The sequence below is a fragment of the Paramormyrops kingsleyae genome, chromosome 21 (genome assembly GCF_048594095.1).
Source record: "Paramormyrops kingsleyae isolate MSU_618 chromosome 21, PKINGS_0.4, whole genome shotgun sequence".
In the NCBI taxonomy this organism is placed as follows: domain Eukaryota; kingdom Metazoa; phylum Chordata; class Actinopteri; order Osteoglossiformes; family Mormyridae; genus Paramormyrops; species Paramormyrops kingsleyae.
This window is the reverse complement of record NC_132817.1, coordinates 14,290,878-14,309,888: the sequence shown is the minus strand read 5'-3', so window position 1 is coordinate 14,309,888 and position 19,011 is coordinate 14,290,878. Positions and strand designations below refer to the sequence as shown.

Below are 19,011 nucleotides of genomic sequence, written 5' to 3'. Positions count from 1 at the left end.
CAGCTACCTTTATTTCAGTAGGTCCCATAAAATACCTGTACTTTATATTTCTGCTCCCTACATGGAGTACCTTACATTTGTCTATGTTAAATTTCATCTGCCAGGTGTCAGCCCAGTCACTAATTAAATTAAGATCCCGCTGTAGCTGCTGAGCCGCTAGTTCAGTATCTGCTACACCACCCACCTTGGTGTCATCTGCAAATTTCACCAGTTTACTGTATATATTGGTGTCTATATCATTTATGTAAATTAGGAACAAAAGTGGTCCTAAAATTGAACCCTGCGGTACCCCACTATGAACGCAGGCCCACTGTGACATCGAGCCTCTTATAACTACTCGCTGCTTCCTATCCGTTAACCAGTTATCAATCCAAGTCGCTACAGTTCCTAAAATACCTGTCGCTTTGAGTTTAAGTGAGAGCCTCTTGTGGGGAACAACATCAAAAGCCTTTTGGAAATCTAAATAGATGACATCATAGGCCTTCTTATCATCAACTTCCTGAGTAGCTTCCTCAAAAAACTCCAACAGATTTGTTAAACAGGATCTACCTCTCCTAAATCCATGCTGGCTATCCCTCAAAATGTTATTTGAGTCCAGGTAATCTACCATTTTCTCTTTGATTATAGCCTCCATAACTTTACCAGTTATACAAGTTAGACTGATTGGCCTATAGTTTGACAAATTACTTCTATCCCCTTTTTTGAAAATGGGCGTTATGTTGGCATGCTTCCAATCAGAAGGTACCACACCTTCAGATAAGGATTTTTGAAACAGTAATGTTAAGGGTCGGCAAATAATATCCCTCATCTCTTTTAACACTATAGGTAAGATGCCATCAGGGCCCTGTGATTTATTTATTTTGAGCTTAGCTAGGCTTTGCAAAACATCAGCTTCAGTTATATATATATTAGTTATAGACGATGTTGAATTAGTAATAAGAACTGGTAAGTTACTAGTGTCCTCGACAGTGAATACCCGTGCAAAACTATCATTGAACTCATTTACTATGTCAATGTCGTTTTCAATTATAAGACCCTTACTATCCTGCAGATTAGTAATTTCAGCTTTTAGAGCTCTTTTAGAGTTAAAATACTGGAAGAAACTTTTAACGTCATCCTTAGCCTCCAATGCGATCTTCCTTTCGACATTCCTTTTAGCTCGTCTAATGTCATTTTTTAATTCAGCCTGTAGATTTAGATACTCTTGCTTTATTATGTCATCATCAGTTATTTTCCATCTCTGGAACAAAGCCCTTTTCCTCCTTACTTTATACTTTATGTCCCTATTAAACCACCTAGGTTGCAATTTCCTAGATTTATTCTTGCTAGAAACAGGTATGAAGTCCTCTTGTACTTGCAATAATGTGCTTTTAAAAAATTCCCATGCCTCTTCAACAGTTTTGTTATTTAACTCCATCCAGTTCACGGTTTCTAGTTTTAATCTCATACAATTGAAGTTAGCCTTCCTAACATTATATATTTTTGATTTGGACTTTGCTCTTCGGGCACTAAACTTAACCTCAAATTTAACCATGTTATGATCGCTACTGTCAAGTGGTTCTAAAACATCTAATTTACCAATCCTGTCCTGGTTATTAGACAAAACAAGATCAAGAATGGCATCTCCCCTGGTAGGGGTGTTAACAAACTGAGTAAAAAAACAATCCTGTACTAATTCCACCATCTCAAGTTCATTTTCAGAAGAGCCAGCAACAATGTCCCACTGTATCCCCGGTAGATTAAAATCACCCATAACTACCACATCATTTTTATTGCTCATAATCCTAATATCACTGTATAACAATCTGCTTTCCTCAGCAGCTACATTGGGTGCTCTGTAACAAACACCGACAATTAGGCTATTTGAGTTTGTAGCATCTAATTTTACCCATATAGCTTCCGTACTTTTACTTATATCAGTAAGCTCCCTTGCCTGCAAGATTTCCTTTACATATACTGCAACACCACCTCCCTTCTTACCTATACGGTCTTTACGGAACAATGTGTAACCATCCATATTATATTCTTGTCCATCCTTATCACTCAACCACGTTTCAGTTATTGCTATAATATCATAAGAGTCCAAGTAGATAAGAGCCTCTAAATCATGAATTTTATTCCTAATACTCCTGGCGTTTAAATACAGACAACAAAGGGTAGGCTTATTACAGTGCCTACTTATAATATGATTTTTTTGGGCTTTCCGTTTCCCCCCAGTTACATACTTAACTAACCTCCCTGCCCCCCCAGTCCCTAGTTTAAACATTCCTCAACTACTCTACAAATACGCCTTCCCAGTACACTGGTTCCCCTCCGGTTCAGATGCAACCCATCCGGCTTGAACAGGTCCCACCTGTTCCAGAAGGTCCTCCAGTGCCCCATAAACCTAAACCCCTCTTTCCTACACCATCCTTTTAGCCACGCATTTAATCTCCTTATCTCAGCTAACTTAGCCTCACTTGCGCGTGGCACGGGGAGTATTTCGGAAAATACCACCATGGACGTTCTGCTTCTAAGCTTATTGGCGACTTCTATAAATTTATCCTGCAGAACAGCCCTTCTACCCTTGCCTATGTCGTTGGTGCCAACATGCACCACGACAACTGGATCCACCCCAGCTGGGGCCAAAAGCTTGTCCACACGATCTGGAAGGTCTCCTACCTGGGCACCAGGCAGGCAAGACACCGTACGGGACCCTCTATCACGCGTGCACACATAACTGTCTACTCCCCTAATAATTGAATCCCCCACTACCACAACCTCCCTCTTTCTGGGGGGAGGGGGCTCCTCAGTGCCCAAGGGCCCACCTGCTTCCCCAGTCCCTTCCGGCTCTAAAGCTGGAAGCACCTGAAACCTGTTAGACACAGACACCTCAGGTGATGCCGCCTCTGTAACGTGTGTACGCCTTTTCCTGCGTCTACGACCTACGGTCACCCAGCTCTCTCGACCTCTCTGCTCTTCATTCTCCCTCCCCCCCGTTAGTGGCGTACACACCGTCTCCCTAAACGGCGTATCAACTAGCTCATCTAACTCACTGTTGCATTGGATGCGAGCCAGTTGCTCCTCAAGGTCGCGAACCTTGACCATGAGTGAGTCCACTAGCTTACATCGCTCGCAGATGAAGTCCGACTGGACACTAACGTCCAGAAGGGCAAACATCTTGCAAACGCAACACTGAGCTGGCCCCATAATTAACTAACTCACTATGACCCCGTACTCCCAGCCCAGTAAATTTATATAGTGTATTTAACTATAAAGATTAATTTGCGTAACAATAAATGCAGTAACGTGCGGAGTACACTAAAATAAGTTATTACTTGTGTTAAAACGGAACTTAATTATTATTTTATTAAAAATTTTAAACCTGATAAACTTACTACTACTTACCAGAAGAACTTCTGCCTGAACCAAGTATGAACTAAAAACAAGGCGAAATCGAAGTTGCTCTTGGGAGGTCGAAAAACCACAAAAACCCCCTCACAGCAGGCTACTGCCGGAGCGGGAAAAAAGTGGAAAATGTCCTCCCGGCCCCGACTGGCGACCGAGCAAAGCTCTCATTCAGTGTTTCCAAATACTCTGGGTGTGAGTTAAATGAAACCTTGTAACAAATGTCATCTTTTTCCCTTAGGGGGGACCAGCTACTTCAAAGAAAAAATAAAAGCTATATTACATAGTCAAATACAGCAGGGAGCATAATTTAAGTCATATTAAATAACAAAAGGTGATGGTAGGTAGGCCACATCAGTTTATTTAAATAAAAAACTGAATACTACATTTTCCTTGTATATTTAACTGCACAATCACAATATGGAAAGCTGAATTCAACTAATAAAAAAATAATATTCAATAAAGAAAATGATTGCTTAGATTCTTTAATAAAATCTGTCAACTAATTACCATAGCTTCTGCTGACCTGCAGGCCTATTATGAGATGCAGTTTCTTCTGCGGTAGACAACCTCATTGAATTTTCAAATCATATGTCATTTATTATTTTAATTTAGTTTACCTCTTCTTAAAAATGGGCAGATACACCTGGAGTGAAAGGTACATGAGTTTATGCATCACTGTGGGCATGGGAAAGGCTACTAGAGATGTACAGTGGTGAATTTTTTTTTCCCCAATCTCACTGCAACATTCAGAGAAATGTGCTAGAATCAAATCAGATAGAACAAGATATCTTGGAGGAAAATTAAAACGAAATCTTGGAAACAGAATCAGCGGGACATGCAGTCAGGCAATACTTTCTAAGACAATGGCTGGGAAGGTGTTTTGTTTTTTTTCTTCAACTGTCATTCACATTGCATTGAGAAACAGAACACAGCAGGAAACGTTTAACTGCAAACAACAAGGCATTGCCACACCAAGTTGTACAGTCCATGAAGTGTGAGCTGGTAAAATAATCATATCAAAGAGCCACAGACAAATTTCGCTGCTGTAGTCTTCAGCACCAGCACACGTAGGTCCTCAAACCAATATTAGTACTGACATCAGTCCGAAAATCTAGCTACTGTAAAGGTTTCAAACCAGAGAAAATGAAAGCACTATTCCACTTTCCTTTTAATCGGTGTACGTTCTCCATGCTACCTGCCATCAATCTGTTTCTTATTGCTTGCCCCATTTACCACCTAGTATTCCGGTAGCACATCTAGCTGTATGTGCTGGATTGCTTCACATCCTCTTAGCCAGTGGGATTCTGCTTTCAAACAAACCACAACAAAAAAAAAAGACCCAAGACGACTGTGGCACGAACACTCAAAAGCAATTTCTTTAAATCCTTGCTTACATCACAGCAGTTCTAGGGGCACAGCAGTTCATTGAGCTTGCAGTTTGGACTAATGTCCAAAGAATTATCAACACAGCCTTTCCAAGAAGCCTCGGTTTTTCAGCACAAGAACACAGATCTACATGGATTGTGAAGATGCCCCTTCACCCCCGGTAGCTTCTAGGACTGGAACATCCAAAGGAAGTTGGCATTGTGCCGTATAACTGGGAATTACGTGGGAGTCAGACTGAGCTGGTACTGAACTCCGGAATGATGGGAGATCTTTTCCTTGGCTCCAAGTTTGCCTTTGCAAATGGCAGCTGTGGTACCAGCAGAGTGGAGGCCAGGACATTAATCCAGGCCCCCAACCGAATCTAAACCACATATCCTGCTAGAGCAGTAATGCACAGTGAAACGGAAATATGCACGCACACACACACACACACACACACACACACACACACACACACACACACACACACACACACACACACACACACACACACACACACACACACACACACACACACACACACACACACACACACACACACACATACATACATACATACATACATACATAAACCACTGTGGATCACACCAACCAGGGTAAGCGTCTCTCTCAGCCACACCTAAAATTGCACTCGGGAGAAAAAATACCTGCAACAACCAAAGAAAAACATAATTTTCACTCATGGGACAAACCAGTTCTGAGATGCTCAAAACAGATATTTCTTGCTGCAGCGTTACACAGCACATGTATGCCGAACAAGCACGTCCACCCAACAAGAACGATCGGACACTTCTAGTAGAAAGGTTCCCCCCATCTGTATGAGAAAATATATTTTTATATATTATATATAAAACATATCAACCAAAGGAGGGGGAAATGTCTGTTTGTGTGTCGGGGGGGGGGGGCTCCTCTCTCCAGTGTTTATACAAAAAAAGTGATTACACTGAGCAGTGTTTCGTTGGGGTTTACACTCACCATGCACACTGAGGTAGGTAGATTACTTCAAGACACACAAGGAGGACTTAAGTAAATTTGACAAGAATCAACGAATATTTACTTGAAACCACAAGCACTGCTTTGTATGTTTATATTTTTGCAATAAATAAGGGGGGGGGCACATATTTAAGATTATAACAGACGTACTGTATTTTTCCACCGTTTTTTCTGGGCCCGAATTCCACGCTTAAATCTACCGATGGAGGTGAATGTCAGGACCGTTCTCATCGAGCGTCGCGGACGTAAAAATCAAAGGCAAAAGGGGAACAAATACGAGCAACAGATAGTGAGTTACATGGAGATTACAGTGGGTCTACCATTAACCAAGTTCACTGGCAGTGGTGAGGACGTAGAGATGTTCGGGTATCTGCATTTTTAATGTTCCTTTGTTGTGCAGCAGTATTTTCTGATAGGGCTTCGGTGTATGCAAGTGTTTCGGATGTCTGAATGAGGAAGGCGTGTGTCTGTCCTGTGTATGCGTGCCGGGGTACGAGGCTGAAGGGCCTGACAGTTGTTCCTTCCAGTCCTGCTTTTGATGTGGCAAGTCCCATATGTCGCTTTCAGTCTGTGACTCACGGCGGTCAGTACGCAGTGACCAGATCTTTGTCATAGCCGTATCGCCCTTTTTTGGAAGGCGGACTGTCCTGGCTGTCATCAGTCTCATCACTGTCACCCAACCTGCCACCAGAATCCTCTTCCTCAGAAGAAGTCTCCAAAGTAAGGTCCACCACTGTTCCACCCCCCACTCCCGCTGACGGCCCCAGGCCCGCGCCAGAGTTAGCAGGCCCCGCCTTCCCACTCGAGCTGGTACTGCTCGCGTGTGCAGGAGAGTGGCCGTTCGTTTCTGGAGAGCCTGGAGTGGAAAGAGGGGAAGAAACGCTATAAATCCTGCAACTGCAGCGCCTGACAGTGTTGTGATGCATTCAGAAATCACCAGAATACCTAATTATTTAATGCAATCGGACACAGCGAGCAAAAGCATGACTGATGTAAACACAAAGAGCACAAAAAGAAATTAATGTGCACTATGCTTGTGGCATTCTGGAGTTTGAAAAATAAAATGAACAAACGATGCAGAGCAAGAGCTTATAATCATCTACACATCCGAACTTTGTATCAGGATGGCAAAGAGAGAATGTTCAGATTTTAACAGGGATATTACTTCCTGGGTAAATTACGGTACTTACTGAAACCGTGCTTTAAAATATTACTGAAATCACGTGTAGTGGCAGTTCAGACTAATTGTGAGTTTTATGCTTGATGTTGGCAGTAATGGAGGCTTCAAATTTAATCTTGCATGTACGAGTCTTATCATAAGGGGCACTGAACCTGCAGAAATATTGGGCCGTATTAAAATTACATAATCATTAAAATTACATAATCACTGCGCATCTAACACCACTGTGATACATTTTTTGAGAACATATTTGTGCTGTTCAGATGACAAACATATAATCCATTATGCAATTCTTACAAATATCCAATAGGGGGCACTCTGGCGTGCTACTACGCTCTTTCTCCTTCTCCTCTCTGATTGGCCTCCAGGAGCCGTCAGCCAAGTACTCAATCTCCTCCACATCCTCAGTTTCCTTCAAAATTTCAGACAGCAGCCTGGTGAAGACCAAAGTGAGGGGCCTTTAGTTAGTTAGCGTCATACTGGACCCAACCACAGTGGATGGGAAGGAGGGACATGCTTGGACACACTAGTAGAACTATCTAGTCGTGACCCAGGACAACAAAGCTTTGTTTTGTACAAAATAGCAAATAACCAAAGCATTATTTCAGAAGGCATCATTTTATATAGTGCCTTTCCTATAATTTGCCCAATCATTAGTTAGCAGACAAAAAAAAATCATCCACAGGTTAATACCTGCAACCAAAGGTTCAGGAGAAACTAAATCCTGAGTACATAAGTTAGTATTAGTATTAGGACTTAGGTGGTGTACCCGTCAATGGCGAGCAGCTCGAACGGGGCCGGTTTATCACACACAGGACAAGTCCAGGTGGGTTTCTTTTCGTTCATCTGCAGGAAGAAGACTGCATCGAAGCACTGCAGGTGGGCGCACGTCAGCACCCGGCAGGGCACGCCCAGTCGCATCTTCACCAGCTGTGCAGCAAAGGGGGGACGAGAGAGAAAAATACTCATGGAACCCTCTGGACCCACAGCAGGACACGGAGCACAGTTAACTGGAGACAGACCACCTGCATACAGCGAGGTAGCGCATTCGGAAGAAGGATGGGTGAGCAGATCTCATGGCGTGCCCAAGGCGGGCACTCACCGGGCATATGAGTGACACTCGCAGGCCGGTAGTCGCAATCTCACTCTCTGGGTCAAAGCGTAGTTTCTCCTGAACTGAACAAAACCAGACCCCCAATATGGTGACAGTACAGTTTGAGTTAAACTAAACAAAACAATGACTAGTGACAACCTACATAAGCAACAAACACTATACATCAACAAAGGGCTGGGCGAAATGGCAAAATATATCCATCCATCCATCCATCCATCCATCACGACCCGCTCGTCCGAGATCCGGGTCGCGGGGGTAGCAACTTCAGGGGAACATGGCAAAATATATTGTTGATAATTTTTTTCATATCAAACAATATCGACAATTATTACCGATATAATTCAAGTCATTATTACACATTATTGTCACAATTATTTGAGCTGACCGTGATTATTTTGCATAATCGCTAGTATCATTCATCTGTATGAAACCAGCCGTATGAAACAGTACGGTCATATTTCTATTACCATATCCATGCTGTTTTCTTCCATTTCATGTTTGACTGGCACTCGTTTAATGACATCATGTCGTTGCACTTCTGCTCTGATCCTGTATCACCGCAGCTTCACACAATGTACCACAACATTTCACAATTTTCACGACCCTTGCTGGGTTTTTACTCTGGGTTTTTAGGAAACAGACTTGATTAACGCTGGGCAATATGCCATACAAATTATATCAAAATATTTTCACAATATTCTAGAATTCATATATAAAAAGAAGAAAAATATGAAGGTAGTTTTGAGTTTTTCTGATTATGATAACCAAATTGTTTTGCTGATAGCTCTTGAGTTTGTGACAGGTATAATGATAAATTACACCAATAACAGACTTATATCTTGATGGAATTTGTGTAAAAATTGTGCATTTTAACTATGAATGGAAGAAAACAAGTGTTTTGGTTATATCATAATACTCATGATATTCAAAGTGATGACTATACGACTTCATAATCACAATACAATATTTTATCGATAAATCACCCAGCCCTATTACAACATAAATATACAGTGCCCTCCACAATTATTGGAGCCCCTTGTAAAGATTTTTTTTAAAGGGTTAGAAAAAATCCACCTTTTGGTGAAGCAGCTTCATGTCACACTGAAAAATTGAGAAAAATCCAACCTTTCATTAACATAAATTTATTCCAAAAAAAATCCTTCATCAAGAAATAATTATATTTAACAAAAACACATGTGCCACGATTATTGTCATCCCTGGAAATTATAGTGAACACAATGTAACTGAAGCATGTTTCCCCTGTAAATTGTACATCTTTGAGTTGATTGGAGTGAATAGGAACCTTCAAGCTGTAATCCATGACTTCCTGGTTAACAGGGATACGAACATGAGGCGACACAGATACAAACCTGCCTGGAAGAGGACCCAAGTTTATTTTTCCCCCACATACAGCGAGGAGGATCGTAAGAGAGGAGAAAAAAATCCCCAAGGTGAATTACAAGACCAAGTAAAATCTTGAGGTTACCACGTCTCTGAAAAAACTACCAGGCCCCCCCTTCATGCTAACAGATTATTTGGAAGGTAGGGTTAACCACAAACATAAGCGCCTGGAGTTTGCGAAACACTACTACAACTTTGACTGGAACCAAATTCAATGGTCTGATGAAACAAAAATGGAGCTTTTTGGCAATAAACATTCAAGGTGGGTTTGCCGTAAAAAGAAGGATGGTTATAATGAAATGAACCTTATCCCAAATGCAAAATATGGTGGAGGTTCTGTGATGTTGTGGGGCTGTTTTTCCTCCAAAGGCCCTGGAATCCTCATTAGGGTATATGGCATTATGGACTCCATGACAGAAGACTCAGGGCTGTTATATTGGCAAAGGTTGTAAAAAGTATTAAAAGCAGGGATGCCAATAATTGTGGCACGTGTTTTTGCTGAAAATAATTATTTCTTGATGAAGGATTTGTTTTTTTTTCTCAATAAAATTTGGATTTTTCTTGTTTTTTCAGTGTGATATGAATCTACTTCACCAAAAGGTGGATTTCTACTAACCCTTTTTACAAATCTTTAGACGGGGTGCCAATAATTGTGGAGGGCGCTGTATTAAACCACAATAATCATAACCATCATCTTAAAGCACAGGAGAGAGTCTATTCTTGATCTTTACGTGCTACAAGTAAACACTGATAATATCCATTAACTTCTGGTTGGCTGGAAGGGGGCGTGTGTACTCACTGCGCTCTCGGCACCGGTCGGCACTCTCCACAGAGCACGTCTCCAACTGATTGAAAAGCTCTGCTGCAGTGAAAACCCGCACAAGGTACAGCGCCACGCAGTACCTCTGCACGCATGGGTCGGGGGAAAGGTCAGAGGGTGCAGATATGTCATTAATACAGGCCAGCAGCCCTGAACGGGCCCACAAATGCAGTCATGAAAACGTTCTTCAAAGAAACTAAAAGGCATCACGGCTCGCCTCTACAGTGAGATCCACAGTGAACGTCGTCACGCTGTACCTTTCCAAAGTTGCCCCATGTGATGGTGACGTGGTTGGTGACGGTGGACAGGTGTAGCCAGGGCGTGATGTTGACGGGGCGACACGGCCGCCGGGGTTCCACGCCGGGCTTGTTGGAGGGGTAGTAACCCTGTGGGAAAGACCAAACTAGCCATGAAAGCAGAGCTCTGCTCAGAACATTCCAGAATTTATGGTTACTGTTAGACAGGAAAAAAGACAACATTCTCATTAGCCGAACAAAAACATTCATTATAATTAAGCAAGTTAATATAACTACTTATTTGTCCAATTCATTTTAAATTGACATTGTTAAGTGAGAAAATTACAAACACATAAATTAATAAGTGGCAAAATTGACCCTTACTGCAAAGTGGTACCAAATAAATATATGGGATCCATTCAAGCTAAACATACACATTACCTAATTAGTTAAGATCTGAACTGGGACTAAATACTGTTAAAGCACTCTGATCACAGGCAGAACGCTGATGGTTTTCTCTTCCCCACTTACTGGTACATGACAGTACGACTGATTCACTTTCACAGCTATGTTAGGTGGGTACTGGTCCTCCTGAACACCTACTGCATCTGTGTAACAGATTCTGAAACAAACAAACATACAAACACACAACAACCCTCACACATCTGATATACTCTAATGTCATTTTTCCTATTCATTTAATTTCACTTACAGCAGTGCACAGAGGGTGACCATCCACATAACATAGTTCAGCGTTGATCTTTAATCTTTCAGCACTTCAGGTCATAAACCAAGCATTCAAATTATTGGCAAACATTTAACACAGGGACTGACAATGGAAAAACACACAGCCATCACAAACGTCACAGAAACTGTGCCCTTCAAGTGTAACAAGCTACTTTTCTGCAAACCATCCAGCTCCAAATACAAAAAGCCCTTTTTAGATTAGATAATTATGGAAGCCCATTGCATTCACAAAAAACAAGATTGTAAGTCATAATTAAGAGATAAGGGGTCTGGCAGCACTGCCGTTTTTTCTGGGTTTCTCCTGTATGTCAAGGCCATCTACCAGTGTTCACCTGTTTTATTGCATTATTATCATCATCATTATTATTATTATTTATTCTCCTCATAAACTCCCACAATTTGCATGATCCTCAAACTTAAGAATAATCAGCATACGCGGATCCATAAGTCATGCATGTTTATCTGACGTTACCCAAGTTGCCAGATTGTGTATGAAACAATACAGAGACACAATCCTCATACTCCATACTATTTCAATCCATTTGTCACCGCAACCTGGCAACCTACAAACCAATTCAAGGGATGTGTGCAACTGCTCTCCGAGCAGCATGGTCGGCCAGTGGGATAGAAATGAATTATCCAGCTAACTTAGCTTGGGTGAAATATCAGGGCAGGCAGAGCTAATCAATATCAAAATAAATAAATCTGGCTACTTATTTATTTATCTATCCTTAGTTGTTCATTTGTTTGCTTATCTACCCCCCGTATTTTGAAATGTATTTGCCTGAGCAGTGTTGAAATACTGCCAAGAACATCCATTAACATTAATATTTCTTAGTGTCTCATATCAAAAAAGGAAATAAAAGCCGATTCATTGCGATAGCGCCGTCATTACCGACTTCTACATCCTGTAACCTAGGTTAGTGCTGATTGACAACTATAGGTTATAGATTAACTTTTCTCATAATTGAGATCCTGATCTCGTAATCTCGAGATAGCGAGCCATAATTACGATATCAGTTGTCTGTTTTTTTGTGAACGCAATGCGCTTCCATAAATAATAACTTCAATGTCACATTAACTTCTTAAATGTAAGCTAACCAGCTATACCACAAAAGACACCTGTGAAGACCTACTGTCTTGCCTGTTTACCTGAGCACCACCTGGATTGACTTGATTCCTGGTCGGAGCTCTCTGAAGGAATTAAGGCAAACCAATTAACAAGAGACTTCGGCATTTGGCAATTTCACAGTCAATCGAGCCTGATTTTGCTTTTTCAGTACTAATACATGTATTAGTATATATGCATAACAATTTTTTATTCTGCTTGTGATCTCACCTTAAGAAGGAAAACATGACTTTTTTTTTTTTTAATCTGTGGCTCTTTCTTAGGACGGAGCATTCTACAAAAAAATAACGAGTCCAGGCAATCACCTGCAGTTCCTTATCTGGTCCACTTGACTCTGTGTCAGCTCAAAGGAGCACGAACTATCCTGCAGCTTATCACTGTTCTGTATGACTGTAGGGAAGTTGGAGAGAGAAGAAATGAAATAAAACAAAATGAGTCTGAGATCCAGCACAGGGGAGAAGATTTTTGCCGTTTGATCAAACATTTAATGCAGTGCAGGGACTGGGGACACTCAAAGAAAAATTTAAGCAAAAATAACTATGATCTCATGCATAAATGCAGGGCACATGTACTTCTAATGATCTATTAAATACAGACACTGGGACAAAGACAGTGTTTAGACTAGGGGTAGGCAACCCTGATCCTGAAGTGCCAGTATCTAGCAGGTTTTCTATTGTACCTGGTCTGTGATGAACCACATTCAGAAAATGTCAATGAAGTCTTACCCAGCTCTGTGGGGGACATCAACGTTTCCAGGGTTTTATAGAAGGGCAGAGGGCACAGCTTGACCTCAGAAGCTGGGCTGGGTGATGGCTTAGGCAAACCATTGAGGTAGTCAGCACTGTGCACATTGGAGGCAGACGGAGAGCCATGGGTGGAGTAGGCTGTCGTGGAGTTGGCCAGCCCTGGCCCCACCCCCAGCTCAGGGCGTCGCTGCGTTGCCCAACCCGGCGCCTTGGGGAAGCGTGATTCATACAGTTGACGAATGTTCTTCAGCAGCTCCGGGCTGTATTCGGTTTGCACTAGCCGCAGAGCACGCCCCACTAGGTCCTGCTTCAGCCCACTTTTACTGCGGCCCATAGAGGTCAGGAGGGTCTGTAGGTCCGACACCCGAAAACTCTTCACCATCTTCTACAGGCCAGAGGCAGGGAACACAGGCCCATTGGAAAGAAAGAGACCAAATTTACCAAAGGGCTTGGAACTGGTTACAGGATTCATTCTGTGTAAAACACATAAACGTGACTCAAGCAATGTTCCACATTCAATTGCCGATGGCCATTAAAACACCCAAAATCAAGAGAAGTGAGTTTTCTGGCTACATAACATTATTTATGCTTGTCTAATGACAGAAGAAAAGGGCAACAACAAAAAAAGAGAGATGATCACTGATCACTTGTGGAAAAGTAACACAATGCAAGAGTCAATTGCAAGGTGCTTATTGAACAAGTTAGATCCAATCATGTAGTAAATCATTATCAAGATGGAGATATGATTAACCAAGCAGCTAATAACACCAGGGAAATATACTTTCTTGCTAATGGTCTTAATAATTCTTAACGCACAAAACATGCACTTCAGTTACTGTTGTCATAACCAACTGTCCAGACAGACAGGCAACAGTACACCGAGAACCGGCTTTTCCAGCGGACCACTGGCAATCAATCAGGACAATACAAAGATACGACATGTCTAGCTTATATTCAATAAACACAACTGGGACCTTAAAAGGTCATACTGCTAAACAGGGCAATTTCAGCAGAATCGCTACTACAGGATGTCTCTATTTATGGTCTCATCACTCATTTTGTAGTTAGCTAGCTTCCAACTAGCTAGCGGCACACAGTTGACAACACAAAGTGTATGCTTCCTGAAACTTCTAGAAATAAGAGACTTGAACATGACAAGGTATGCTCTCAGCTTATTAGCTGCAACGCCCGCCGATAGCACTCTGTGGTCCCTCAACCCCGCTCCCGTGCGCCCCGCGAGCGGAGCTCAACTTGCCATCGCCTCCACTAGTTCGGCCGCCATCTTCACACAACAACCCCGCGAGAGGCAAAGCTGCAGGAACATCAGTGCCCACCAATCAGAGACGGGGATGTCGCATGACGGGGTCAAACTCCTCCAATCAGCGATTACGTTACACGATGGGCAGAATGCGCCGGAGAGGGCAAACACATCTCCTCTTAAAGGTACACAGCTAGTCACGTCAAGACGTGGTGCTTCTGCCGAGGTAGACGTGTGTCAGCTAAAAAACTAAAAACAAACGAACCGTGCTTTCAGTAATACTTCAAATATTTGTGAGTTTAATGATAATTGTCAGTTAAGGTGGAGTCGCTTAGTTACTTATAGATGTCTCGAGCCAGCCTGTTGTAAATATACAGGGCTGCCAACTTTACGTGCGCATTACCTTGTAATTATTCTGTAGGGTTTGCAAACTACCCCAACGCGTTTGATGTAGCTAATTTTAGGTTTATAATGGAATAATAAAGATTTGCCGTAAGATTTCTTGCGTGAGCGTGAAAGTCTGACATCGTGTCTCGCTGGATGTGTGAGTTAGCAACCCTACATACAGGAATGCTTAAGAATATTGTGCATATTTTCCCGAAACATGAAACGCGTGCAGAATCATTAGGCAGGTGTGTATCTTACTTGTATCTTCTCTTCAGACCCGTATTTTGAGTCCTGAATATTCTCCAATTACGAATGGACTGTTCGAAAACAAAATGCGCAGTGTCTGATCTGAGTTCTTCCTGTTTGGAGTACGATAGGAAACTATGGATACTTCCCATTGCAAAATTATTAAGCAAAATGTTATTACTGTTAAAATGGGCCAAAAAATTGACCTTACCGAGAGCGAAAGGATGCAAATCAATCGAAATGACCAAACTTTTAAAATGTCATCACCATACAATCCAGTGTTTTGTGGCCAACAGTCAAAGAGGGTGGAAGATGCAAATTGAAAAAGATTTGTGTCAAATTAAATGGGAGACTTCCAGTAACCCTTTAGCATCAAGTGCCGTATTTTTTTCAAAACTACCATCGAAACAATGTCCAGAAGTAGTCGGCTGCAATGTGCAATGTGACATTGCTAAGGTCCGAAAAGTTCAAGCACGACCTCCACTCAATAAGGCACACAAGCTAAAACGACAAGGATAGAGAGGCACACATCTGAAAACTGATTTTACCAATGTTTTATGGACAGATGAGAGTGATTCTCGATGGACCAAATGGATGTGCCTGTGGAAGGATTAGTAATAGAGATAATAATTCTGAATCAGTCACCAACAAAGTGCTGGGCGAGTGATGGTGTGAGTGGCAGTTATTAGTGATGAACTTGTATAACCATTCCAACTTGCAGATTGTGTCAAAGTTAACTCCAAGACCTACTGCCAATTTCTAGAAGACACCTTACTTAAACACTGATGGGTAATTCCGTATCAAATCACCCAGAAGGTCCCAGGTCACCTTCTCAGATTCCCCTGAAAAAAAACACTGGTGTTCCTATACCAAACTTACGGGAAAATCACAAATAGTAGGTCTTGTTTATGTTCTTTTCAGGACATAAACATTCTTTGCATATAGTTTACAGAGTCGCTGTAAACAGTAGTCAATATGTTCATAGTAACAAGTCGGCATTTCACCAAAACAATGTACTCTCTCAGCCTGCACGGTTTTGAAAAGACGAATGCAAGGTACAACCTATCGTGTGTTATCATTGCACCTAGTGTGCATTGTTTTAGAGATGACACATGGTTTGGCGAGCACATTTTGAGCTCAGTCAGGAGCTTCGGAAGAGGATTACTATGGTTGGCCCATGATTTAATACATTGTGCAAGTGGGGGAAAAAAAACAAACCATGTGTGGCTTTGTTTATAACAGTGCTGTATTTCTTACAGTTCTTACTGTTATGTCACAGCAAATGTGGATCATGGCGTGAATGACAAATAAATAGAATAAAAATATTTAGACGTATAAAAAAATGAACATTTTGAGACATGGATATGAAGGCATACACAAAGAAATACAGGTAACCACCTGATTGGCAGGGAAAAATTCTGCAAACTTGCATGTAAGTGTAACGTGCAATAAATGAATAGACATAGTTTCAGTTATTTATCACAACTAGGACTCATAGCATTATGGTTATATGGTTATATATATGTGTATATATATATTCTTTTGGCAGAGCAATTTAAAATGCTCAAAATACTATCGCTATGCTCAATACAGATGGATATTCATAGAAGCAATACACATAAGCACATTTCTCAAAGGATGAAACAGAGTTGCTATCCTTGACTTTAAAGCTGCAATAACCTTCTTACGACTATGTGAGATGTTTCTGTCAAAGAAAGCTAAGAGCTCCATATGCCAAAAATTCCTAGCGGAAGAAAATCTTAAGCACCCCCTAGTGGCTGGTTTTGGAGGAATAAGCTTACACATTAAGTAGCAAATATTGCAAAATGCGGTATTTAACCTTTAGGTTACAATTGGCGGCATATGCTATTCTGATAAACAAACCTAGAAGATACTTTCCATTTCTCACATTATCAATGTGTTTCTTTAAGATTCAAAACACTACAGCCTGCAGTGGGTTGCGAACAGACTTCGAATCCCATTCAGCAGCAGCTCCTTAAATTGGTCCCCCATGAGGAAATAAAACACTGGGTTAATGACACTGTGGGCGAAAGCCACAGGCCGGCTGAGGATATACAGGCTCTTTATACGGCTGTGCGTGGAACTGTCCAGCCCAGTCAGCTGTGAAATGATGTATACATTTCGCATCAGGTGGTAGGGCGAGTACAGCACGAGGAACATGATAAAAGCCATGAGCGCGACGCAGCGAGGACGATGAAAACTGACGGACCGCTGGCTGAACACTCCTTCCTGGGTCTTTAAGAGGCGTGTGATACCAAGAGTGAAGAAGCAGATAGCGAGCAGAGGTATGATGAAGCCTGTCAGGGTCAGGACCAAACTGTAGGCTAGGTGCTCTGTCATTTCATGCCCAGACAAGCTGCCGAAATCACTGCATTGGGTCCAGTTGTTCAGCTTTAGGTCAGCTAATATGAAGATCATCAGTGGGGTAACCTGTATTGTGACAAGGAGCCAGGAGATGGCAGAGATCCAAACAGCTGTTTTAAATTTCAGCAGGATATGCTGGCGGAGGGGATTCTGGAGCAGCAGGTACCGGTCCAGGCTGACCCAGACCATGAAAAGGATGCTTGAGTACAGGTTGATGTGCAGGATGAACCGATTGATGAGGCAGATGTTTGGTAGGGTGTTCCCTTGCTTCCATGCATATGTATATGAAAGGTATGGTAATGTGCACAGAAAGACCAGGTCAGACACAGCCAGGTTAAAGAGATACACATTAATGCTCCTCCATCTCCTCATCCAAAGCAGATAACCCAGGATGACGGTCAGGTTTCCCAGGAATCCCAGAATGAACTCCACCCCGTACATGGTGGGTAAGTAGTATTTTTCCAGCTGGAGAGGCAGCTCTGAGCAGTTGGAGGTCTGGAGAAATGGTACAAAATAAAACTTTGTGAAACACACAGCAAATTTCTGAGACATGAACAAAAACCAAGACATCCAAAGTGTACTATAGCGGTTAGACAGACAAATTAAATGCATTTAATGTACTAATTCCATTATTATATAAAGTACACTGTATAGACAAAGGTATTGGGACACCTGGCCGTTTATGACATCCCATTCTAAATCCAGAGGCATCAATATGGAGCTGGTCCCCCCTCTTCTGGGAAGGCTTTCCACAAGATTTTGGAGTGTGTCTGCGGGAATTTTTGACCATTCGTCCAGAAGAGCATTTGTGAGATCAGGCACTGATGTTGGACATGAAGGCCTGGCTCACAATCTCTGTTGTAGTTCATCCCAAAGGTGTTTGATGAGGTTGAGGTCAGGGTTCCCATAAAGTTAGAAGCATAGAATTATTCAAAATGTCTCGGTATGCTGAAGCATTAAGAGTTCCCTTCAATAGAACTAAGGGGCCCAACCCCTGAAAAACATCCCCATTCCATTATCCCTCCCCCACCGAACTATATACCCAATCTGGTGTTGATCCTACTCTCTATGTGATGCACTATAATGCAAAAGGGTTTGTAGGAGATATTTCATAATGTCTTCCCTTCTCAGGGGATATTGTGTGGCTCAGTGGACTAAGCCACTGTGCCTGTGATTGGAAGATCGCCGGTCACATGTCCGTGGGCCCTTGAGCAGGGCCCTTAACCCCCAGTTCCTCAGGTGCCATAGGTGGCTGCCCTTTACCATCATTCCCATGCTTGTTCTCAGCTGTGTGTGTCTCATGGAGAGCAGCATGCGGTAGGCAAACAAGAAGAATTCAATGATGATACAGTTGTGTGTGGAACTGTTCTGCCCAGCCGTGAGCGTGACACCAGGAGGTGACAGACCGCTAGCTGAACGCTACTTCCTGGGTCCTTAGGAAGTGTGTGATATGAAGAAGCAGATAGTGAGTACTAGGTCACGCTTGTCAGGGTGAGGACCAAACTGTAGGCCATGAACGGAGTAGTCGCATGTCCTGACAGTTATCAGCATCATCTATGAAAATTCATTAATTACAGCTTTACATTTTTTGCC

At 42.1% G+C, this 19,011-nt stretch overlaps 2 protein-coding genes across 3 annotated transcripts; both read right to left on the bottom strand.

The window, feature by feature from the left end:
- Window positions 1-3,725: 3,725 nt before the first annotated feature.
- On the bottom strand, window positions 3,726-14,479 carry LOC111836641 (E3 SUMO-protein ligase PIAS4-A-like). 2 transcript variants are annotated; one of them, XM_023798108.2, is made up of 11 exons: window positions 14,398-14,479; window positions 13,122-13,527; window positions 12,702-12,786; window positions 12,420-12,461; window positions 11,052-11,142; window positions 10,542-10,670; window positions 10,264-10,369; window positions 8,052-8,125; window positions 7,719-7,879; window positions 7,247-7,383; window positions 3,726-6,625 (listed from the first exon to the last, which is right to left on the bottom strand). In XM_023798108.2, exons 1-11 carry the CDS (start codon window positions 14,464-14,466, stop codon window positions 6,354-6,356), a joined length of 1,572 nt encoding a protein of 523 aa, XP_023653876.2. In that variant the 5' UTR covers window positions 14,467-14,479; the 3' UTR covers window positions 3,726-6,353. The 2 variants fall into 2 exon arrangements, with proteins under 2 accessions (XP_023653876.2, XP_023653877.1); XM_023798109.2 differs by having other exon boundaries at window positions 13,122-13,615; window positions 14,398-14,442.
- A 2,137-nt stretch (window positions 14,480-16,616) lies between these two features.
- On the bottom strand, window positions 16,617-18,693 carry LOC111836563 (succinate receptor 1). Its single transcript, XM_023797940.2, has 2 exons — window positions 18,682-18,693; window positions 16,617-17,913 (listed from the first exon to the last, which is right to left on the bottom strand). The coding sequence occupies exons 1-2, from the start codon at window positions 18,691-18,693 to the stop codon at window positions 16,975-16,977; spliced, it is 951 nt and encodes a 316-aa protein (XP_023653708.1). The 3' UTR covers window positions 16,617-16,974.
- Window positions 18,694-19,011: the final 318 nt, after the last annotated feature.

What these genes read in the sequence shown, in the direction of transcription:
- LOC111836641 (XM_023798108.2), bottom strand. Translation starts at nt 14,466, where the DNA reads ATGTTCCTGCAGCTTTGCCTCTCGCGGGGTTGTTGTGTGAAGATGGCG. An exon ending in CCGAACTAGTGGAGGCGATG is followed by an intron (nt 13,528 to 14,397) that starts GCAAGTTGAGCT and finishes TCTGGCCTGTAG; the next exon opens with AAGATGGTGAAGAGTTTTCG. An exon ending in GTGCCCCCTATTGGATATTT is followed by an intron (nt 6,626 to 7,246) that starts GTAAGAATTGCA and finishes TTTCCACTCCAG; the next exon opens with GCTCTCCAGAAACGAACGGC.